Here is a 25,072-nt window from a genome sequence, read left to right on the forward strand (position 1 = left end):
CCTGTTAAAACCCAAACAGTCATTGATTCAAGTGCTTGTTATGACAGAGTTTCCCTGAACGAGGTCCTTCTCCCTGGACACATCCAAACAATCCTCTTGTAAGGGTTGTAGTGAAATGTAGAAATGTTGTTGTCGCAGGGCAAGTGTGTCCCACTGCTTTGTAGTAAAAGAGGAGCAGAAAGAATTGTGGTTCTTGAGATGTGACATTGTGGGCTAGATTCATGTCTTTGCTAATACTTCATCTCCAGCAGTTGTAATATTTTTAATAGGTGCGTTGAAGCTGAATTTTAGCAGTTTTATTTACTTAGACTTAGTTACTAGACTTAATTTTGGAGGGAATCTTGATATTTTTGATGACAAGATATAAGAACTTTCCATTTCAGATTCAAGTTATGACCAAGTCAACTCAAAGACAAGGCAACCGTTTTTGTCTTTCTAAAAATATTTGATTGTTTAGCTTGCTGGATAAAGCCAACATACTCGGGTTGTGAAAATGTTTGACATTATTTTTTCAGGAAAAATCTAATAACCTTGCAGAAAAACAAAAGACTCTCCAATCTCTCAAAATGTACAGAAACAAACTCCAACCTTCCTGCTCTACGTGACCCATTTATCTCCATTGCCCTGCTGTGAGCTGCTCACACAGGACTGGTCCTCCAGGACTCTTAATGGGGCCTCATTTATCAGTGGTGCCACGCTACGGTGGCCACTGCTCCACTTAAAACCTACAGGGGTAAAGAGGGAGCAGGAGCAAGAGGAAACTGGGTGACACACAAACCCTGATGCCTAGTTCGATGTTCTCCCCTCCGTAGACGTCCATGCCTGAGTCGAGTAGACCGAGTTCTCCAAAGTAGTCCCGATTGGCCACAAAGGAGCATCCAATCATGGCAGGTGTCCTGCAGCCAGGAAAACACACTATCATGTGACACCGAGCGTTTGCAAACACCAGAATGTAGTTTTTTGTGGCTTTATCTGATGTTTATTTTTGAGTACTTTTCTACAACCCAAATCTCCACTATGCAAAGTTTCACACTTTATATTTCAGCCTATTATGTGGAGGGTAAATCTAAAATTTTTGTGCATACTCATGCGATTTCCATTCTTTAATTTTTAATTAAAGAATGGAAGGAAATCCAATTTAACACAAATATATGGGTGATAATCAGATAATTAAAATCCTATTTTCACCACTCTCTAATTTAGGCTGTAATTTTCCCATCAGGAGCTTTTCTCTTGTTTTCCCCTAATCTTCCCCAAAACTAAAAAAGGAACGCAGAAGAAGAAGAAGGCAGTTTTATAGAAAATCTTAAAGAAGTGGAAAAAAATATGTCTCAGAAGTGTGAGGTCTCTGTTCGCATTTAAATGGGAGAAGCTGGCGTACCTTATTGGTGCAGACATGTCTCCCTCCTCCCACCACTCTTTGGGTGGATTAATGTACATGCACCACAGTTCCCAGTTGTAGCCATGGCCAGAGTTCTCATAGCGCTCCACCTCGAAGGTATCGTGCTTGATGTTGTCGATTGACGGCAAGATAATCCTCTTGTGGTTTTCTTTTATTCTAGCTAGAACTGGTTCTGCCCTGAAAAAAGTGCAAACACACACACGCTCACACATTTAGTTGACTTTACTTTGTGCTGAAACAAAGTTTATAACATCTTTTAAGAGCACCACTTTTTTCATCCACTTCAGTCAAATAGAGAGTTCCTTGTGTCGTCCCAGTTTTATCACTAATTCTGTTTGATTCAGCCTAGTTGAGCTCTGCAGGGTGCAGTGAGAGAACTGCATGGTATACCTTAAGTTATGCACTGAGCTCAAAAATTAGAAGTTGCCTTAGCGGGGTTAATAAGGTCCCTCATTGCATGCTAATTTCTTTTTTTAATTTTTTTTAATTTTTATTTTTTTAAGATATGTTAAGTTTCTATTAGTGCTTTTATTTATTTATTTATTTATTTATTTATTTTTGTGTCCCATTTGGATCTTTAGCCATCAGAATTGTTGTCTTAAGGCCAAGAAAGATGCCAAGCGGATTTATTTTACCAAGTGGATCATCATGGCCTTGCCATATTGGTCCATTTGATTGACCTTTATTATAATTATGTATTTATTTTATTTTTGGTTGCTACAAACGGGACAGACATGACTGGGGGATAGGACAGGGAGAAAGAATGAAAGAAAGAAAGGGAGAGAAAGAAAACCAGAGGGGAGAAGAGACAGTGAGAAAGGGGGGAAGAAAGAAGGAAAAACAAACAAAACACCTGGATCACCTGTATGGAGAAAAAAAAACAAGTGAAAGCAAACAAAAAAAGAGAAACATAATAAAAACAGCACCATCACAATAACTAGCTAGCAGTAGATAACAGTAGATACTGAATATTAAACGATATTGTGCAGCACACAAGATAGACAGCGCACAATGTGCTTTGAGGCAGCAGCCAAGAAAGGTGTAGTCCGCGTCTGTGAACACCTGTGTGTACACCTGTGTGCACACCTGTGTGGATCAGTGCAATTTCTTGACAGTATTTAGCCTTTGATTCAGTTCACCACCAAGCACTCAGCTTTTTTGAATTACTACAAAACTTTAATTTTTTATGGTTAAGTTCTCCAAGAGGGGTCCTGTTTTGGTGTGTGTTTTATGTGTGCTTGTGATGGTTTTTTTTTTGTAAATAAAATCTGTTCAACCTGATCCCACAGTCTCAAGTGTCTCATTTTAAAACTTCTCAGGCGTGAAATAGCTTGGCTCTTCCTTTTATGCAGCTTCAGCTATCCTTTGTCTTCTCTTTACATACATAAAGCTTCCGGTATGATGGCGCCTGTGTTTGGCTTTGCCGCTGCCGGGTGCAGTTTGTCACGCTCTTTCGTCGTGCTGTTTGTCTCTGCTCTGCTGTTTTCTATTTGTATCAATGATGTACTGGCTGCCTTGGTTTATGATCGTTTGACGCTGTTATCCATCCGATCTTCAATGATGGCTCAAGATGTCTCATCCTCCTCCTCCTTTGGCACTTTCCATCCTCCGCACTTTCCTCCGCACTCCTTTGGCACTTTCCATCCTCCGCCAGTGGCTGGATCCTCAGCAAACGTCCTCAGCGTTCCCCGCAAACCACGGAGGAGAAGAGGAAGAAGAGCAGGTATCCAGGTGAAGCTTCGGCTTTTCTGGCGGCGGGGTCTGACTGGAAAGCGATGTCGAGCGTGCTTTGTTACTTATGCTCAGAACAGCTCCATGGAGAGGAATTTGTTTTCCACGTCCCTGCTTGGATATGCAGGGCCCGGCTCTCCGAGACCATGCTGCCTCAGAAGGGTTCATCCAGACTCTCCTGCTGACTGGCTTTTCATCCCCTCGGTGAGTGGAATCTACGAGCGTGAAGGCTCAAACCCCGAGTATTTACGTCCTTTAACTCGAGCCTCTGCCAAAAATGATGCTTCCACCCCGCTGAACATGGCGCTTTTTAATGCCCGATCATTGACTAATAAATCGTTCGTTCTTAACAATTTTATATCCTCTAAAAATCTGGACTTCTTATTTCTGACTGAGACCTGGCAGCGGGACTTGGACTATTCGTCTCTCATTGAAATGTGCCCGAACGGCTATTCCGTCATCAGCCAGCCTCGGGGATCTGGTCGAGGAGGAGGTCTCGCGGTGGCATTTCAGGGCCGTTTCAACTGCCGCTCAGTGAAAGTTGGACACTTTCTTTCCTTTGAATTACAGCTTATTAAAATCGGAAGTAAGGATCCTTTCTATTGTGCTGTGGTGTATCGTCCACCCGGCCCAAATAGCTTGTTTTTATCGGAGTTTAGCGACTTCCTGTCCTCTACTATGAGGTTGTCCAGACTGCTTTTAGTTGGGGATTTTAACATACATGTTGATGATGACTCCGACCTCTTTGCCAGAGGTTTTATCAACATTATGGATTCTTTTCATTTTACCCAGCATGTGTCAGGCCCCACACATAACAAAGGACACACGCTGGACCTTGTTTTTACTTTGGGTTTGAATATTGATTCTATTTGTTCTGAGGACATTTTTATCTCTGATCATCACTGTATTCTTTTTAACATGTCTTTTCATGAGCCTTTGTCTCCTGTTCACCGGACAATTATCTCACGCATCATAAATTCCTCCACAGCGGAGAATTTCTGGGATGCTTTTAATTTAACATTATCCCCGCAAAACGGCGTTGATTTCTTAACAGATCTATTTAATAACCATTGTTTTTCGATTTTAGATGAAATCTGTCCGGTTAAAATGAGACCCGTTTCTGTTTCCAAGTCCTTACCCTGGCTAAACGACAACATCCGCTCCATAAAACGTGATTGTCGTAAAGCTGAGCGCTTATGGAGAAAAACCCATTTAAATGTTCATCTCCTTTACTTAAAGGATCTTTTAGCCTCTTTTAACAATGCAATTAGAGATGCGAGGGCTGCTTATTTTTCTCATCTGGTTGCAAAGAGCAGAGGTAATGCTAAGGTATTATTTGACACTATTACTGATATTATTACTCCTGCTCCACCTGCTGCCATTATTTCTTCTAATGAAGACTGTGAAACATTTCTTTCTTTCTTTCTAGAAAAAATTAGTGATGTAAGGAAAAAATTGCCCCCATCAGCATCTGCATTGTCAGTTCCTACGCCAGCTCGGCCTGTCGTTTTAGAAAGCTTTTTACCCATCTCACTATCAGAGCTGGAAAAAATAGTTAATGCAACAAAAGCATCCTCCTGTTCACTCGACATTTTACCCGCATCGTTATTCAAAAATGTCTTCCACTCTATTGGTACCTGTGTGCTCACCATAGTTAACACCTCACTGGGATCTGGTAAAGTCCCTTCTTATTTTAAAACTGCTGTTATACACCCCCTGTTAAAAAAGCCTATGCTGGACCCATCTCTCACTAGCAATTACAGACCAATCTCAAAAATACCGTTAATTGCTAAGATACTAGAGAAGGTTGTGGCTAAGCAGCTTACAGCAGTTTTAGACAAACATAATATCTTTGACAAATTCCAGTCTGGCTTTCGTAGAGCTCATTCTACTGAGACAGCCCTTCTTAGGGTTTCCAATGACATTCTTATGCAAAACGATGCAGGAAAGTGTTCTGTACTCCTAATGTTGGACCTCACGTCAGCCTTTGACACCGATGACCATTATATTTTGCTTGAAAGGCTGAAATACTGGGTTGGTGTATCTGGGTCTGCCTTAGAGTGGTTCTCCTCATATCTCTATGAACGATACTTTTCTGTGGCGGTCTCTAAGTACAGGTCATCTTCCACGTCCCTGTCCTATGGTGTGCCACAAGGTTCTGTGCTGGGGCCCTTATTGTTTTTAATATATCTACTTCCTCTCCAGCATATTTTGAGCCCCTTTGAGGACATTTGCTACCACTGCTACGCAGACGACATCCAGCTATATATATCTTTTAAACCTGAAGATGTTTCTAAGCTGCAGATTCTAAATGTGTGCTTAGAAACCATTAAAGGTTGGATGGCTGACAACTTCCTCCAACTTAATGAAGAAAAGACTGAAGTCCTTGTATGTGCTCCAGACAGACATGTACCTAACATAATGAATGCTCTTGGTCCTCTTTCAACATGTGTGAAATCGTCTATTAGGAACCTAGGGGTAACCTTTGATTCTGCTCTTACCCTGGATGTCCACGTCAAATCTCTGGTTCGGTCATGCTTCTATCATTTAAGAAACATTTCTAAATTGAGCCCCATAGTGTCTCATACTGAACTGGAGATTGTTATTCATGCATTCATTTCATCACGATTGGACTACTGTAATTCACTGTTTACATGTCTAAACAAAAACTCCCTTGAGCGTCTGCAGATTGTCCAAAACGCTGCAGCAAGGCTTCTGACAAAAACATCTAAGTACTCTCATGTGACACCATTGCTTATACAGCTGCACTGGCTTCCCGTTGAATTCAGAGTCCATTTTAAGATTCTGGTTCTGACATTTAAGGCTCTTCAAGAACAAGCACCAGCGTACATCATCGAACTTTTACAGCCCTATGCCCCTAGTAGGTCCCTGAGGTCTTGTGATCAGGGCCTACTTGTTATTCAGTATACAAGACTGAAAACCAAGGGTGATAGAGCTTTTGCTACTGTGGCCGCCAGACTGTGGAATTCTCTTCCTCAGAACTTAAGATCTGCAGACTCAGTGATTACTTTTAAAAAACAGCTAAAAACACATCTTTTTAAAATTGCATTTTGTTAACTTTTGACTGTTTTTGTTTTTTTTTACCTTGTAAAGCACTTTGTGATCTTTTATCTAGAAATGTGCTATATAAATAAAATTTTACTTACTTACTTACTTTCCATAGTTTCTTTGCATTTTGTAGCACTATTTTAACACTGATACCCAAAGCTCTATTATTGTCATTGTTGTTATCATGAATAAGTTATTCCAATGTTCATACATTTGGCAAAGATATGTTTTTTTCCAGATTTAATTTTGAGTAGATGTCATTTTTGTTTTTGAATGCTTTGTTTCACTTTAATTTACACTAAAATAAGCCTTTTTCCAAATACCCAAAATTCACTCCTGACTGTTAATAACACTGTGCTTCCCGCTAGATGATAGGACCTACTCACCATGATGGGGTGAACTCCACATGGGCATCAAAAAATCCCGTCACCTCAGCAGTGGCTACCTTCCAACCCTCGATCCTGGCCCTGATCAATCCCTCTCTCTTTTGGTTCCTTACAATCTTCACCAGGCCGGGATAGCGTTTGTTCACATACTCCTCCAGTGGACCTTTCAGTTGCTCTACAGTTCAGAAAATGAAGATAACACATCAAACAAAACAAGTCAGAAATGCTTATAAAGACTGATCTTTAGTTGATCTTTGAATCTGCAGTTTAGCTTATAATCTGCAGATGCGTCCTTGAACAGTCTGCCAGCTGGAGTTTTCCAGTATTTGATCTGATGTCAGGACTAATAAAGCCTGAAAAGAATATATCACCATTGCAGCTAAGTTAAATTACATAAATAGCGAGTATAAGAAGAATCTCTACATGCTAAGGAAAGTGCCTGTATTTTTTTCTTAGCTTCTCTAACATCAGATCCATTGCAGGCCTCTTTACTGAAGAAAGGAGGAAAAAAGGAAAAATGCTGTTCCAGAGTCCCCTCTGGCAGCAACAATCAAAGCCTGACACATTATGCCTAGCTTGCATAATTATTTTCATGCAATCATAATAATTGGAATTCATGTCGATAAATATGAAAGGACAGCAGAGTGAGCTTAAGCAACCATTCCCAGTATGACAACTCTTTTGTCTCACTTGTCTCACTGGCAGCCTGCACTCCTTTATAAACCTCACATCAAGCCTTAGTATTGGTTGCATGAAACAACCAACACAAAGGGCAACCCACTAAGCACTAAGCAGTGTTTTTTATTTAAATTTATTTTAGGCTGTCCAGAGACAAAGAACTAAAAATATTCAATATACCTATGAAAATATACTCACTGTATATATATAATCAAAGCATTTCTTTAGCAGAGTGCACATACTAGCCCTTTTTAAGTTCGTTGATATATGTGCACTCAAACAGGCCCAATGAGATTGAGGGTTATACCCCAATTATTTGTGTTAGGTTTGTAAGCTTTTCCAAATTAATACACAAAATCAGCAAAACCACCATAAAGAAAGCTTATTTAAATAAAGCTGATATTGTGAGAACAAAGCCCAAGGGGTGGGAAATGAGTAAAAAACCTGTGAAGCAGAGAAAAACATGAGGGACTGTTGCAGAGCGCATGAGTGAAACAAGCTCACAGATGAGCTGACAAAGATTGGCAGAAATCACTTTAGAGCAGCCGGGTAATAAAGAACAGGTGAACATAGAGTGGAGCAGAAAATTTACAAGGAAAAACCCAAACAAATACTTTCAGACAATCCTAAAGCTCTTATTTAGTTACATAGAACCATGTGTAAACATTTTGTCTTTACATTTTGCTTCCAAGGAACCGAACTGTCTTTTAATTCTGCAATTTATTTCACGTTCTTCAGGCTTTCTAAAGGTCCTTCAAAGTTTTTCTTTGGACATCATTTTATTATAATTTTCAGTGCAGTCCTTTATTTGTTTGTTCCTATGAATCATTCACACATAATAAAGGCACCTAACTCAAGGGACAAATTTGTTACTGGCACATTACCAGCAGCTTGTCACAAATACACAATTTGTTTCCTGCACAAAAAATGACAAAGATAACACACCAGCAAGCTGATTACCAAAGAGCTATTAGCCAAAAACCTGTCCTCTAAACAAGTAGAGGACAAAAGAACTGGCAGCTTAAATAAAAACATCTACAGCAGACAAACAGAATTTGAAAGTTGTGTCCTTAAAAAATAACAAAAAACTGACACACAACCTGAGAGATGCATCTGGCATCTTAATTTTTGCAAGTTTCAATAAACTGCTACATCTATTTCCCATTTTCCTAGCAAAATACAAAGAAATGACGGCTTATTAGCTCATCCTATCCTAAATAACCGCTAATGTATGCCAACTATTGTCACTGCTACACTATCAAAAGCTGAAAACAAACATAAAAAAACATACAAATTCATCACCACAACAACACAGTTTATAAATAAAGAAATAAAGAAGCACACATACAAATAGAGAGGTGACATAAAAGTTCTCACTCAGCTCCCTGCGGTGCTGTTTTAAGCTCCAACTCACTCTAAACAACACCAACGGGGGTCTACGGCTTCCTGAGCATCGACGACTGCGCCACCTTTGATCTCTCAATCAACTCATCAGCCTTTTCCCTCCGGACCAAAACACTCACAGCCATTCTTCCTCTGTATCACACACCCACAGATATACAGAGCAACATTCCTTCAGAGAAAAACACATTTCTCGTGCTCTGTCTTCCATTTCTTTCTCTCTGTTCTCGTACTTCTTTTTATTCACACATACTCTTCATCACAAACTCATTTCACATGCGTGTTTTTTTTCACATACAAACATATATGGCAAGAGCATGGCGGTGGGTGTCTTGCAGGCAGTAAGAGGGGTAAGCACTATTTGTTCGCTCGCCTCGCCCTGTGCGCCACTGCAATGTCTTCCTCTTTGTGATGGATAGCTGGCTGTCAGCCAACCAGCAGTGTCAAGTGAGAGAACGCTTCAGCTGTCTCAGTCCTTTCACTCTCCCACTGTGTAGCTCCGTGTTTCTTATACTAAGTCCCATTGTTTTATAAGAATGATTAAAATACATCTGTAAGCTGCACTGTCACATATGCTTCTTGATAATGTATAACTTGCTGCATTACCAGATGCCAAAAAGAAATTAACACTCAGACAGCACATTCATGGCTATGACTAGTTTTTGCGATCCACATCCACAGCAAAATTTCTTCCTATTCTTTCTTTATCCACGATGCACCACTCCACCGGGTTTTATAAAATCTCAGCGGGGAGTTATTGTGTATTCTTGCTACAGACAAACAGCACTGACAACAATCCTCTGCCAAGGTGATTCTTGGAGTATAAATTATACCAACAAATACACAAAGAAGTCTAAAAATGTGATAAACATGAATCACGAATGAAACTAGTTCAGAACCAAAGACCCAAGTCCAATTTTCTATTTCCTGCTTGGGCAACATTTTGTAAAAACTTCAGCACACAGCACTTTTAGAAAATGATGTACCCTTTGTATAAGAATGAAATCATATATTTGCGACACTTTAGTAAAAGCCGATTGGCTTGGGGAGTGAAACTGAAAAAGTAGGGAAGTCAGAAAGTGTTGGGTGTGAGACTAAGGCATTGTTGGCTTTGATCTTTTCATGGATTTGTTGACAGTAGATGAATTAGACATTGGCAGCCTTATCCCCCAAAGCCTCGACTATCTCATCTCTTTCTTCCTGTTTCCTTGTTATTTTTCTTTGCTTTCTGTTGCTTTCCGTTCTGTTAGATTGCTTCTTCTCCCTCTTCTAGATATTCATTGCCTGCGCTCTCTCCCCTCCTCTCTGTCCGACCTCATTTATCTTAGAGCCTCCCTGTCTCTCATCCTTTCCCTTTCTTGATGCCACTTTCTCTAATAGCCTGGTTTGCTCTCTGAGCCTCTCCTTCTCATCTCCCTTTTTCTCTGTTCTTCATTGCCCCTCCTTTCACTTTGCCTGTTTTCAAACCCTTCAGCTCTCTTCATTCTTTGACCTTTTCTGTCTTCTACGTCATCCCCTCTTCTCTTATTTTTCTCCACCAACACCTCTTTATCTCTGCTGTGCCTCCCCTCTCCTTTTCACTTTTCCCAATTTATCTCCTCGCCCTCCTCTCATCTCTTGCCGTCTCTTCATCTTCTCACCCTGCCCGGTAAATATGACAGAGACATCTCTCCTGTGACATCCGATTGTGTGTTCTGCCTCTATCTGCCTGTCTGCCTCCACAAACATTTGACACCATCAGTCACCTCAGAAAATGCCTCTTTTCAAAAGCAATGACCACAGCTTTTGTCAAGGAGACACTCATCCCCATGACATGCAAACACAGCCCCATCAGAAGTCTGATGCCTTTCATCCTTTAGAAACAATGTTTCAATATATCTGCATGTTTAAGTGTAACAGACATGAAAAAAGTATGAACACATGCTTTGTGTTACATTTATAGTGTGTTTGTGTCTCATTGTGATCAGCTAATGTACATGTCTGCATAGTTATGGTTGTTCCCACCCTCAATCCTAGCCCAGGTTCTACTAAAACATAATTACTGGGAACAAAAATGTGGTTTAGTGTGTTGCTATATTTAGTTTATTAAAGTCCTTTTATGTCTTGCTTTCAGCTCCTTTATCACAGTGAAGCTGGGTCAGATTAGGACACGAATTTGTCATGCCAAAGTCAAAGAGGGTAGCTCTATAGGAGACTGTGTATGCAATAATCTTCAAACAATACTGGTTTTAGAGGGCTGTAATGCTTTGCCCTAGTTTCCAATGATTGTTTTGACATTTGTAAAACAAGTCTTTTGCCTGGTTGTAACTTCAATCTACAAAACTCGCTTACTAAATCACACAAACTCAGAAGCATTTAAAAAAGTAAAAATAAAGAAAATACTACACATATATCTAAAAACTGGAATCCTTGATGCTGACGGATTGAAATCATTTCTTTGTAACATTGACAAGAATATTTATTTTCATATGCCGATGCCTGTATGAGAAAAAGTATTCAAATATTCTCTTTTTCACTCACTAGTTTCAGTTTTATAACTTAATTATATAATTATATTTACATTACATGATACTTATTGTATAAGATAATTATTTCTGGGATACTGAATGACAATTTGATGTGTATTTTGTTGCTTTCAGTAGAAATCCTGCTGATGACTTTCAGTGGATTTTAGATGGAAATTCTGTGTTTCACTCACTATAAACCATCTTCTAATCAGAGGGTGAAAAAGCCACTCTTCTTATTTGGTATTAGCTGAAGGGAATATTTAATCTATACTGACCGTCATCGCTGTTGTCGTCCACCAGGATGACCTCCTTGAGCAAGTGCGCTGGTGTGTGATTGACAGCTGAGTGGACTGAGCGCAGGATCACCGACAGAGCCTCGTTGACGAAGATGAAGATGAGGGAGATTTGGGGAAGGTCTCTTGAGTAGCTGACCTTTCTACATCTGTAGAAAGACACGACACAACACCTGTAAACTACTTGCATTAAGTAATACGAGGTGCCAGTGGAGCACTAGAGTGATGGTCTACAAAGTTATACAATTAAAAAGACAATAATGATTTTGTATTGATGAGCCCATTTACCATGATTTCTAACATTTCTGATCAATTGAATGTTATATTAAATAACAAGGAATATGCCTTTCTGTTTAAAAATGAGGACATTTCTCAGTGAACCTTAATTTTTGAGTGCTCGCATATTTAATTTTGAATTTGTACGCTCTACTCAGCCTCAATTATTCCAGCAACAGACCAAACTACCTCCATGGAGCTGCTGACGTCTTGTTCAATGGGGCTGAAAGGCAGAGCGAGTGCCGCTTCCTGTTCAACTATAATCGCAAGGATTTTTTTTCCACATTGGCCTTTTTACTGCATGTGCTGTTTCAGATAGAAACCCTATTTTTAAGTTGTTTTGTTTAAACAGCTCTAATGAAGAGGAAAGTGGCAGGGTGGGGCTTTGGCTCTAAGTTTAGCACATGTGGGAAAGGAAGGGGCTTCTTTTATTGTCTCCTTTTCACGTCTTTTTTTCTTTTATCGATTATCTTATTTCCTCTGTGAAATAATAGCTAATTAGAAGTTATTCTATAACAAATCCAGTGTTTTCAATTCACGAGGTTGGAGAACACTTTGGCAGGAAACCATTAGAAAACAGAAGGCAACATTAACAAGATTAACCACGAAGAACTGGGACATTTGTCACCTTTTTTCTCCTTCTGATACAATATTGCAAAAGTCTTGAGGCATCCTCATTTCTTTATATTCTGCTGGGAAAATGGGAAATAGGCACAGCAATTCACTGAAACATGCAAACATAAATGGAAATACAGTACATAAGGCAAAAATGTACTTGAAAGTCAATATTTGGTATGGCCACCTTTACTATCAAACATAGCCTGGACTCTCTCCTTCCTGAACACACTGCTTTAATAAATGTTGAGGTCTGGGCTCTGGGGAGGCCAATCCATGACTGATCTAGGTATACTTTTACTGCATTCACCATGTGTTTGGGATCATTGTCATAATTTTAAAAAATATGCCTTTTCCAACTAGATGTTTTTCAGCTGGGACTGCATGATTGATGAAAATCTTAATATCTGGTTCATATATCCATCAGCTTTCTCAAGATTCCCAACACCACTGGCTGAAACCATGGCAGCGCCTTCATCGTGTTTTACAGATGAATGTAGACACCCTCTGTTGGAGTCATATCAACAATTATTTGAACCAAAAATGTCAAATATGAATTCATAATGAGACCTGTTGCCACTGATATAGTCCAGTTCTTGTGTAATTTACCATACCTCAGCCTTTTCTCCCTGTTTCTCTTCATTAAAAATGGCTTCCTGACAGCCTTCCACTGAGACCATTTCTGATGAGGCTTCAGCAAACAGCATATGGAGGCATTAAAGGGCCAGTGCATCTCTCAGGTCTTTGCTTTTCTTTATCTTTTTCTACATCTTAAGGACATGATTTTCAGATACAGTTCATCTGCTGTACAGAGTTATTTAGTCCTGCTACTTTTCCAGTTTCCTCAAAGTTTTTAAGGACTCACAGCACGCCAGATTTTTGGGAACCACCTAGTTCTTAAAGATTCAACTAAACGAAAAGAAAATCTGGCTCCTTGAAAGCAAAATGTTTTTAAAAATTAGGCATATCTGAATATTTTTTGCACTGTGCTGTATATGTGACAGAGAGGATTCCAGAAGATCCCTTAGGTTCACATGAATAAGGCTTAAAAAAAAACTACAAACATGATCACAGTCTAGTGGAAATATAAAATGTCCAAAAACTACTTCTTCAGACAATTTGTTAACAACTTTTAATTAATGGATGTGCAGGTAAAGCTGTATGTTTGAAGAGCTTCCTAAAGAAAAGCAAGAGGCAGACTAGCCTGACGGGAACATATTTAAAACCCCTATATTACAATCATGGAGGGGATATACTGCATGTACATACACTGCAGGTAGGAGATACTACAGCAATTATGTTAATACAAATTGAGAACAGGAGGAGGCAGGGACAGTGCAATCAGCATAACCAGTTCCAGCAGTGTGTAGGAGATAGAAGGGAACAGCATGAATGATTGCACAAGTGGGAGTGTGAACTTGTCACTTTACAAGTACAGCTTCATTGATTAATCTGAGTATGACTGTGATTATGGCTGTAGGAGTCAGCTCATCAGCTGATGGCCATTCTAATGGCACTTATCAGACTTAACATCACTACAAACTAATGCTGTCACATCTATGATCGGTATTGATGTGCAGTACGGGTCCACATTTATTTCTACACATGTACCACATTGCTGAAAAGAGAAGCAAGTTTAATAACCCTAGAAAAACTGAGCAGGTTGACAGAAGATCATTTAAAATGCTGTTTTTATTTTTTCCTGTTTCTGTTTCTCTTGCTCCTCTCATACTTCTCCACAATCTCCTTCAGTCAAACAGAGTAGACTCCTCTGACACCAGCATTCATGCTGTCTATGTCTGAAAATGCCGCACCCCAACGTGCTTCACTGGCCACATTGATTGAAGCAACATGAAAGACCTTCTAGAAGAAGAACGAGAGCACTGGAATTTCATCTAGACCAAGGATCCAGTCTTTCTTGTCATCAGTGATTTTCAAAAAAAGGGTCTTCAGCTAGCTGGAAGCTACAAACCCTTAACTAAGAATTACTGAAGACATAATACGCACGGCTGTTTGTATATGACGATAAGACATGAAGACCATACACATAGAAACGTGCAGTCATTACATAAATAAAACCATGTGCAAACGTGAGGTAAGCATTTTGTACCCAAGCACTGACTTACACATGCACACACAGCACACTGTGAATGTGTGCGTGAACGCCTGCTGACTGATGTCAAACCAAGACTTACAGTGCAACTTCATCAGATATGAGCATAAGAGGCTGGGGAAGAGTAATAAAGACTGAAAGGGGGACGTGAAATATATGGAAAAATGAGCCAAAGGATTCATGTATGCTGTGAAAAGCAGCTGGTACAATAAGAGAGCCACCAAAGCACATACTCGACCCAAACCTCTGCACCTCTGTGCATATACTGTTACTACCTAATACTATAGGGTTGGGATTTTCATATCAGTTTCACTGATATGTGAAACTAAAAATGCAAAACTATAGCATATTGAGCACAGATGAGGCTGCCTGGGAGAGCTGCGTTACACCGCTGTGCCCCCTTATAATGGCTGTGCTCTACACATGCATGGATACGATTAGACATGACTAGTCTGCTGATTGCCACACAGATGTGAATTACTCAGTTACTGTGAAGCATGAATGAAACAGCTGATGCCAATCAGCTAATGCAAGGGCAACCTCGGTGCTCTATGCAAAAGTGTGGGCACTCCTGGGAAAATCACACATTTATCAATTCACTTATTCAACAAAGAGCAGTTTGACACAGCATAGCTCTGATGCACACCTTTCCATGATGAACAAATTGGATCCTTGGATTCAAACAAATATCTAGACTCAGATTTGTTTGGGTTATTGCCTTAAAAACATCAAGATAAAGTCTCTCATTTTTATTATTGATATTTGATAGTTTTAGTTATTTTTTTTAAAACATAAAAAAAAATTACATTTTGAGCTACCTCACAACGGTAAATAATCCAGAACCAGGCCGACTCTAGAAGTCAATCCTTTCTACGTTAAGTCAACCCCTTAAATTAAATTTTAATGCAAATTCATGCTTCACTTTTTGAGCTATACTGCTATCAAACAAACAAACAAAACCAATGAGCAATCATTTATTCAGTTGTTAAATATACGTCACTTTTTATTTTAGGATCTTAGAAATAGGACTGGAGCATGTGCAAACATTTGGGCTGGGCTATAAAATAGTGAGAACTCATTAAGTCGTAAGGCTGGAGGCAGGTCAAAAATTCTCATCTGAAGTTCGCAGCTGATGGCATTTCCAGAGTTGATAAAATCTATGAGTCTTTGAACCTTGTGGTGACACTCAACAGCTCTGGGCTCCTCTTAACAGATGACTAAGGATCAGAAAATGAACTTATCTAATGCCTACAAAGCAGGGTGGTGCTATAAAAATATCAAAGTGCTTCCAGCTTGCAATTTCACCAGCTGAAATAACATAATGAAAAGGGAGTTGAGGGGCACAGTGGAAGTTAAGACAAGATCTGCGAGAGTAGAGAAACTCTGGTGAAACGGAATATTTTCTGGGGAGAAATGAAAAACAAATCTTACACATGGTCGCAAAAAAGTCAACATCTTCAGTATGCAAGCACAACGTTTGGATAATGCAGGCAATAAGTTTTAAGACTCATTAGCTGAGTATTACTGACGTGTGCATGGGCTAACTGCATTAACATTAAAAGGTGTGTTATCTGAGACTGAATTTATTCATACATCCACACGTACATCAGTTTTTACTGGAGCAAAATAAAAATTAGGACTGTTTTCAGGGAGTTCTACATCATCCACACTGATTATGGAAAAATTATGCTGCTCATGTATTTTCTTTTTAATGCTGAAACGACCCCAAGTGAAACGTCAACCGTGTCCACTGTGTTAGGCTCAAGGAGGATATCTCAGAAGCAAAGAAAAAAAATGTCAAATTTGGATGACTCAACCATCTGAAGCGCAATTTAAAGTTTCCTCACTTGACTTATACTCACTTGCTAGGCCGATGGTCTGGTATTGTGCGGTCCAGAGAAATTCTGTCACTGAGGTAGGCATTATAGCCGTACTTCTCCCTAAGGTATTTAGCGTCACTCTCCTCAGCCGGTGACAGCGTGGCGGGGAGGCCGCCTTTACCCCGACCCCCAAAGCCCTCAATCAGGCCCAGAGATTTGGACAGACCTGAGCAAGGCAAACAAGAGAAGATTACATGTCAGGATCCTTTAGTGTGCCTGAGTCACTCTCCTCTCAGTAATGCATTATACAGCCCACAGCTGATAGCCTGCCTTACCATCACAGCTCCAAACTCACATGAATATACAGTATTTTGTCAGTGGCTGTCAAAACAGGTGAACTTCTGGGCCGAGTTCATTAGAACCAGAGTTGGCACAGAGTCACAGAGAATATCTTCAATCTATGGACACAATTTACAAATAGGATGTGTGAAATATTCCCCAATCCAAACCCTCCTATCCATTCTGAGGTCAGTAAGCCTTCGTTTAATGATGGGGAAGAAAATTAAACTCTAAACATAGGCTAAACTACACAAGTGAAGGATTTAAAGCTTTCACTCTGTCTGTAGGGGGGACGGAGAAGAATTAACACATACCACACCATCCTTCACAGTGTTTGAACCTCTGTGTTGGCAAACATCCTGCTTCCTGAAGACACCAGAACCCTGAAAGCTCCTTCTCGGAAGTTAACATTAAACTCTAACCTCCCGGAGTGCAATAAAGACATTGTCTTTTCAGGGATTAATTAAAGTACAATTCTGGATAACCTTACTACTGTTGCAGGGAAAATCAATTCACTGCATCCTATTGTAATCAGCCCCATGTATCCATTTAAACCCAAACCCAACACACTTGTATTTAAAATTAAATGTTTTATTGGAAACTTAATTACCATTGGTGATCTCTGCTGCTCTAAGGCTGCAGTATTAAATATGCTTGGTAGTTGCTGACTCTTTCTTCAATGGTTCAGTAGATGTAGACTTTCTAACAGAGCACACTCTCATCGTGCATGACCCATAATTACTGAAATAATGTGAGAGGAGTGCCAGATCCAGCAGCTGATTCTGTTAGACAATATTAGGGACAATGCAGGGAGGCTTATTCATTAGTTTCTAACATTTCATGTCAGGGCTCCAGAGGGAGTAAAAGAAAAAGTCAGACAACACTGACTTTTAACTTTTTCAGATTCCTTGAGGGAAATCAAGTTGACACGTTCTTTCACTTTAAATGTTAACGTGCTCTTTACCGTTTAGCTGCCTGTACACCACGTCCTCCAGAGAGCTGAGCCTTTTCAGCAGCACCTCATGGCTGACGCTGGGCCCCTGTGCCGTCCCGTTGCCCCGGGCTCTCTTCCCATCACCCGCGGCCTCTGGACCGGTGGTCTGGATGCTGCGTGCGTTGTTGCACTTGGCCCAGAAAGTAATGAACCCGGCAACCGCGAGCACGTTCAGCACCAGTAAGACCCTCCATCTTCTAAACACAAAAGCCATTAAAAAGTCACCAGTGTCCGGGCTTCCAGTGCGTAAGAGGTCAGGAGGAGGGACAGTCTCAGGAGAAACCTGAGGCGCGTTATAGTTACAATGCGCCAACTATGCATGCGCCCTTCAGCCTGACTTCAGAGAAGTGTGACAGAAAGCAATGCTCTCAACCGCGGTGTGTGTAGCTGACTCAGTCCGCAGCCGCAGCAGTATACACTCGCCCCGTCGAGATTCAGGTCTTCTTTGCCTTGCGTTGCGTGGAAAGCTGCAGGGATAATTCACATCAACAGACCTTACGAGAGCTGCAGAAACTCAGTTTTTTTTTCTCCACTTCTGAGCAAGTGCACTGATTCTCGACATAAGCTGCGCTCTTACCATTTGACACTGGGGTTATTCTAGGTTGCATCCCCCTTCTGATGAAATTCGGGGCGCCTGGCCATCGGCTTTCATCCGTGTCACCGCCACTTCGAGCCTTGCTTTACAATCATGTAAGACAAAGACACGAGCATATGTTGGGCTTGAGGAACAGATACTCCTAAATAATTTAACAGAGAGGAGAATATCAAGTGTGTCTTTTTTTTTACCCTCTCCTTTGCGTCTAACACAAGACGGCAGTGATGCGACTGAAGCGGGCAGCGCGCAAAAAATTCTCTCGCGGATGCTCAATGAAAACCTTCTTAATGTTCACTCCAAATTTCTGCTCCTTGTCTTGTTCGCACGTCGTCTTTTACTCCCGACACTCGTTAATCACAATGAAACGTAACTGAGGAGACTGTGCGGATAATGAGCGGAGGGCAGCGATTCCGGGGATGCAGCATCCTCTCCCCGGTGAAGGTAGTCCGGAAACGCAGCAGCGGCAGCAGAAGCAAAGAAAAACGACGCTTTCTTGTTATTCTCTAAGCGCTTCTTGTTTGTTGTGCTCTGTTATTTCCTCTAATTCTCCCTACAGTGTGTACAGCCCTGCTCAGGAACGCAGGAATCAATCCGGCAACGTTTCACTTTCAGCAGGTCAGGGGGGTGGTGGGTGGGGTGTCTGCTTACTGGCACCCAATTAGCTGCAATTATCCAACATTAAATACTGGATTGTACAGTGGGTCACAAAACGTGGCACAGTTTTTATTGATAATTTCACCACAGGAGTCTGAACAGTTTTTTCTTTTTCTTTTACACCTCTGTTTCACAAATGTGTTAAAATCACAAAGCCCGAATAGACAGTAACCCAGTTCTGCTTCTATACTAAATTCTCTCACGTGGCGTTCCTGTTATTTCCTCTAGTTCTCGGTTTAAAATAAGATCTTCCACTACTGAGCAGGTGAAGTGAGAAACCAGCAATAAAATTATAGTAGCCTGTGTTATTATGATTTTTATTGTAACAAAACTGTAAAACAATGTCTTCTAATTTTACGCATAAAGTCAGTAAATTTAAATATAAAAAATGAAAGCTGACTACATTTTAGCGACACATTTTGGATGTGTTTTGCTGCCTAATTACATTCTAAGGAACTTGGAAGAAAACCACTGGACTTCTTTAAGTTTCTTAAAGATGTTTCACCCTCTCATCCCAGAACCTTCTTCAGTTATAAGACCAAATGGCGGAGAGCAGGTGTTTAAGTCCAAGTGGAAGTTCACCCATTATTCACGTGTCTCATCACATGAGCCGAGGTGGGAAAAGGGTATGGGTCATTGTCGGCAAAGGTTTCCTGTAAAAACTGTCATGATCCTGGGTCTTTTGATCCAGCGTTTTAAGTTTGAGTTTATTTTGTTCATTAGGTTATCTAAGTTCATTTGTTTATTAGATTCCCCTTGTGTACCCAACCCCTGTTAAGTCTCCCTTGTCCTTCATGTGCTTCATGTCTGTGTTTCTTATGTTGTCATGTTTGTGTTTCATTATGTTTCCCAATTTATTTTGAAAGAGGTCCTGTGTTCCTGCATTTTGTTTTACTCTCCCACCGTGGCGTTATGTTCATGTTGTGTCTACTGTGCCTTTCTGTTCCATGTTTCAGGTCCCTATGTTCTGTCTCCCCAGTCTGTTAAGTTTACATGTCTTGAGTTCCGTCAGTGTGTTTCCTGTTTTACTTTCACAGTCTGTCCTATGTTAATGTTTCTAGTTTTGCTTCCCTTGTCTCATCCTGCCTAATTACTCCCAGCTGTGCTGTCCTCCTGTGGCTCATTCCCCCTCATTATCCCTCAGTGTATTTAAGCCCCATGTTTCTCTTTGTCAGTGTTGCGTCCTCCCTCATAGCTGTGTGATTTTTCCCTGTGGCTCCTTGTGCTTTAGTTTTCCCAGTTTAGTTTTGTATTGTTTTTTGTGTCCCACTCCACGCCAGCAATAAAGCTGTGTTTTTTGAGTTTACTTTTTGTCTCTGCGAGTTTGCGTTTGGGTCCTACTCTTGCCTGCACACAGCCGTATTGTGACAAAAACATTGTGAGACCTTGCCTCACCCTATCATGTGACTTCTTGAGATCAGCTGATGCAAGATGTCACATCTGCTCATGATCACCTTTCTGGTCGTTTTATATTTTTCCATTTCTACATAACTGCAGAAACAGTTGTCACTTTCTCACAAAGCTCTTGCTGATGGTCTTGCAGCCCATTTCAGCCTTTGCAGGTTGATCTAGTCCCTGATGTCCTGTGATAGCTCTTTGGTCTTGACTATGTTGGTGAAGAGGTTGGAGTGTAAGAATCTGATTCTCACAGGTGTGTTTTATCCATGTAACCAGCTGGTATCAGGAGTATCAATAAGTGATTGAGTGATTGATTGAAATTTCTGTGCCACGTGGGCAATCTGTGGGAGTCAGAATTCTGGCTGGGATGTAAAGGATTACATACTTATTTCACTCAATGACAAGTTTTTTTCTGGATTTTTGGTCTCTCGTGGTCTTGGAGTGTCTCTCTACATTAAAATTAAATACCAAAAAAGTTAGCGACTATTCATTTAAGCTAGCAAACTTACACATTCAGCAGGGGACCGAATGATTATTTCCTCAATTATATATGAAATAGTTCCAGCTAATATATAAAGTTCAGTCAGGTTTTAGACCAGGATACTCTACCGATACTGCTCTTACGTACCTTTGTGATACAGTAAGATTTAATATGACTTGTGGTTTGTACACTGGTTCTGTTTTAATAATCTTCCAAAGGCTTTTGAGACTCTGGATCATTCTACAAACAAAATTAGAAGCCACAGGTTTACAGAATATATCTGTAAGATGTTAAAACAGTTAAATGCTCCAATGAGGGCAGACTATTTCACATAAAAACTGCTCCATCATATTTTGTGGCATTGCTTCACTCTCTCATGGTGTCCACATTTGTCACGTTACTCCAAATGTCTTTTTTTTTTTAAACAAAAGGAAGAGTACATAATTTTAATATGTTTTTAAGTGAAGTCTATTAGCATTATGTGATGGTTAAATAACATGTAATATTTGATTTTGATCTTCATAATTACTTTTTGCTGCTCCTTATTCTGGTATTTACTGCATGTGCTGTATCACGGGCTTCATTTATATATGTTTTTTCTGAGATATGTACAGATAAAAAATACAGTTAATCATTTATAATGGTAAATGGCATGTATTTATATAGCGCCTTACTAGTCCCTAAGGACCCCAAAGCGCTTTACATATCCAGTCATCCAACCACACATTCACACACTGGTGATGGCAAGCTACATTGTAGCCACAGCCACCCTGGGGCGCACTGACAGAGGCTGCCGGACACTGGCACCACCGGGCCCTCTGACCACCACCAGTAGGCAACGGGTGAAGTGTCTTGCCGAAGGACACAACGACCGAGACTGTCCAAGCCGAGGGCTTGAACTGGCAACCTTCTGATTACAAGGCGAACTCCCAACTCTTGAGCCACGATCGCCCAAGCTATAAAATAGCAAAAAGGGTTATATCCTTTTTATCTTAAACTAATGGTTCCCAAACTGTAGGGCACAGCATTAGTTGAGCACAGAGTCAATGCAGGGGGTTCATGGATGATCAGGACCCAAACTAAGCTGAATGAATATGCTTTATGACTTTATTTAACATGTTTAGTATAGTCCTCATAACACGGTCTACTTCACCCCCATCCCCGTACTCCACTGAATGTGCCAAACCCAAATTCAGATAATCAGAAAGAAAACAACACTGAGGTAGTTTACTTGTAGATGTACTGTTGAATTAAAGCAATAAAAACACAGCACTGTGAGCTTGCGCAGAAATGGGTCACCCAGATAGCTGTTATGAATCAAGAAGCTTGGTAACTCTGCAGCTTACTGAGAGACACGCCAACTGTGATCTGCAGGCAACTTGTGAGAAGAGAGTGCCTGTATGCGTATGTGAAACCGAGAAAGACCGAGAAAAAGAGAGACCTAGTGAGTTCAAAACCAACGCTAGATAGTGTGAGACGAATCAAGAGACAAATGGGAAAAAAACATCAAGGGAAAAGCAGAGAAGAGCATCAGTGAGATGCACAGAGGAAAGGGGAAAAGAGAGTTTTTAGAAAAGGTGGGTGGAGAGACACTGGGGAGGAATCAAAATTCAAAGGAAAAAAATTCCTAAAGCAGTAGCGAGAGACATGCTGAGATGGAGGGGAGAACAAAAGACAGGAATGTAAAAGGGAGAGATTGTGTGACAGCAACACAGAAGACAACTGGGTGCAAAAAAAGTAGGTGTAAGAGTAGACTTGACTTGATATTAGTGGAACGAGTGAGCATGATAGGCTCAACTCAAGGACTCCCGTCAGCCCCTCAAGTTGCTGTCGAGAAGCTAGTCAAGTGGTGGACAGTTCAGGGCTGAAGCAGACAAGTCGAAGCAAATATCACCCCTGAAAAAGAATAAAGACTCTAAGCTGGCTGTGCTCGAGGGAGCCAATCAATTCCATGTTTTTACGTGTCTGTCAGTGTTTATGTTTGCTTTATTTGCCTCGCTATCTTTAGAGCGTGCACTACATTTTGTTGTGAGCAAACACATTTCCCCGGCTGGTCTTGCAGTGCAGTCTCAGCTGAGCGTATACACCAGAAAGAGAGGCTGAAAAGAAAGCTAACACTAGGCAGGCAGTTTTTAAACATACAAGGTGCATTCTGCAAAGGTCAGTTTCAGATTTGGAAAACCACTCCAATGTACACACAGACATAACGCGCTCATCACATATTCATATAATCAAGAGCACTGATTCATTAGCCTACTGCAGAACACAGGTATCGTACTGTATACGTCACAGAATATTGAAATACAGTTACTGGAGTTTATATATTGTGTGCTACATAATGAACACAAGTACGACTAAAAGAAAGAATAGTTTGTGCAAATACTAGTGTTATTAGTATTTGCACACTGTATACATTTATAATCTTCCATCTCAAGAGCTTTTTATACATTTTTTAAAGTGAGGGTAATCTTTGTATGAAAAAGACTTATTATAGACTGCATGTGCCTATATTTAAAAACAGTGCAAAACCATTCCTATTATTTGATTGACCACATATCAAAGCTGTGTGTTTGACAAACATTTCCTGCATCAGGAATCTTTTGCTTATTGTTTCTTTAATCAAAATAACTAAAAATACCCGCATTGGCGTGCAGGACTGTTGACCGTGAAAAAGGATGGTCCACATCGTTCCACTGCGGGGCAGGGAAGAAGAAGCAGAGAACAAAATCAGCATAAAACTATGTGAGGTTAAGGGTGGACTTGGAGTGATAAGGGAGATTTCACCCCAGTATGTAACTCTGGCACACGGGTGACATGACTGTTCTAAAAGTTATCCCTGGGCTTATACCTCTGCACAAGTTAATACCATTCTCCACGAGACTTTACGAGTTGCTGAGCAGGATTTGAGTGTGATGAAGTTAATCACAGTGCAGTGGGGAGGGGGAAGAGTCATTAAAAAAATGAGAGCTTCCTCTTTTAGCATGGGCTTATTTCATTTATGCAGTGGCACTCGTCCCGTGGGGCTCTATCGTGATCTCAGCTGGCTTTGGCAGATGCAAAGACAAATTGACCTTCACGCCGGATCGACTGGAGTGGGTGTTTCTTTTCTAGTGGATCAGAGTGGGTATGCAGAATGTGTTAGCCAGGTGGCCCTGCTTGGCTAATAAGCACAGTCAGAGAGCTGAAGGGTATTTTAGGCTAGTCACTACCAGGTTCTTTGGCCACTTACAAAAGAAATTTTATGGTGTGTTTGGTCACCGGTGGTTTGAAATTGACCCACAAGGCAACACATAAAATGATTTTATATATATAAAAAATCAAATATCTAACACTCCAAACCTTTGATTTAAGATCATCTGGTTTGTGTGTATGTATCGCTGAACCTCTCTAAATCCTCAGCCGAACTCAGCCTCCATGGGTGAATCAGGAGATGGGAATTTCTTACTGTTTCCTCTCTAATGCTCAGTGACAGTGTCACAGCAGGTGGAGCTCTTCACAGAACTAATCAGTCAGATCTGTTAACAGAGGAGGTGCGATGTGAGATGACGAACTGAAACAGAACCGCCAACAACTGCCTTTAATGTGCACCCGCGGCCCAGACAGACAACTCAGACACCTCTTCCTTGTCCCCATCCTGTCATCCCCTCTGTCACTCTTCAGCCTCACCCATTCATGTTCTGCCAGGCCCCCTCTGCACCGTTCAGCTCCCACGCTCCTCTTGGCAGGTTGCAAAAATCAATCTATGTAAACTGTCAGCACACATCTGATATAAAAATATTTAAATCCGCCTACTGTGATAGTGAGCCCGGATATGTAATGCCCAACCTTTTGAGCCTCTCACCCCACTTGAAATGGTAAGACTTTATCAAATCTACTGTAATATTAGGGTTTTGGACCCATGTGGGCTGAGGGATGGTTCGTTGGGTTTCTTAGCTCTAATTTTTAAGCTGTCCTACTTCCCATCACGCCTCAGGGCTTTAGGGGAAATCTGAGCCAGCAATGTACTTCTTAAACGTTCCCTCCTAACTTTACTTACAGACAGCATCAGTCTAGCTCGGTGCCTTTTTACAAAGGTTAGAGTATTATGGTGTTGGATTTGTTTTGTTTAAAAAAAATTACACATAACTCCATTTTATTTCCTATAAAAATATTTAATAGCATATACATGATGTAATTCGGCTGTAGGTTTGCAGGTATACACGGATTATTTCAACTGAAAAGAGTGAATGAGCAGCATGTGTAAATAAATGTACGACTGCAAAGACATACTGAGCATTCATGAAAGCAGATGTTTTGTGCACCAAAAAGCAACATTTATAA

At 40.6% G+C, this 25,072-nt stretch overlaps 1 protein-coding gene across 2 annotated transcripts in view; it reads right to left on the reverse strand.

Moving 5' to 3' along the window:
* The window catches only part of galnt17 (polypeptide N-acetylgalactosaminyltransferase 17), a 37,291-nt gene extending 18,108 nt beyond the window's left edge, over positions 1 to 19,183 (reverse strand). Inside the window, exons 1-8 of one of the 2 annotated variants that reach the window (XM_085130943.1) lie at positions 18,411 to 19,183; positions 18,202 to 18,298; positions 17,595 to 18,091; positions 16,334 to 16,517; positions 11,450 to 11,616; positions 6,589 to 6,763; positions 1,382 to 1,579; positions 779 to 896 (exon numbers count right to left, since the gene is read on the reverse strand). In XM_085130943.1, the coding sequence (XP_084987069.1) occupies positions 779 to 896; positions 1,382 to 1,579; positions 6,589 to 6,763; positions 11,450 to 11,616; positions 16,334 to 16,517; positions 17,595 to 17,838 (1,086 nt within the window). In that variant the 5' untranslated portion in view covers positions 17,839 to 18,091; positions 18,202 to 18,298; positions 18,411 to 19,183. Of the gene's footprint in view, positions 1 to 778; positions 897 to 1,381; positions 1,580 to 6,588; positions 6,764 to 11,449; positions 11,617 to 16,333; positions 16,518 to 17,594; positions 18,303 to 18,410 lie in introns of both variants that reach the window. The other variant, XM_085130942.1, reaches the window with a different exon arrangement.
* Between the last annotated feature and the right edge of the window lie 5,889 nt (positions 19,184 to 25,072).

Source organism: Neolamprologus multifasciatus, chromosome 14, assembly GCF_963576455.1.
Source record: "Neolamprologus multifasciatus chromosome 14, fNeoMul1.2, whole genome shotgun sequence".
Lineage (NCBI taxonomy): Eukaryota > Metazoa > Chordata > Actinopteri > Cichliformes > Cichlidae > Neolamprologus > Neolamprologus multifasciatus.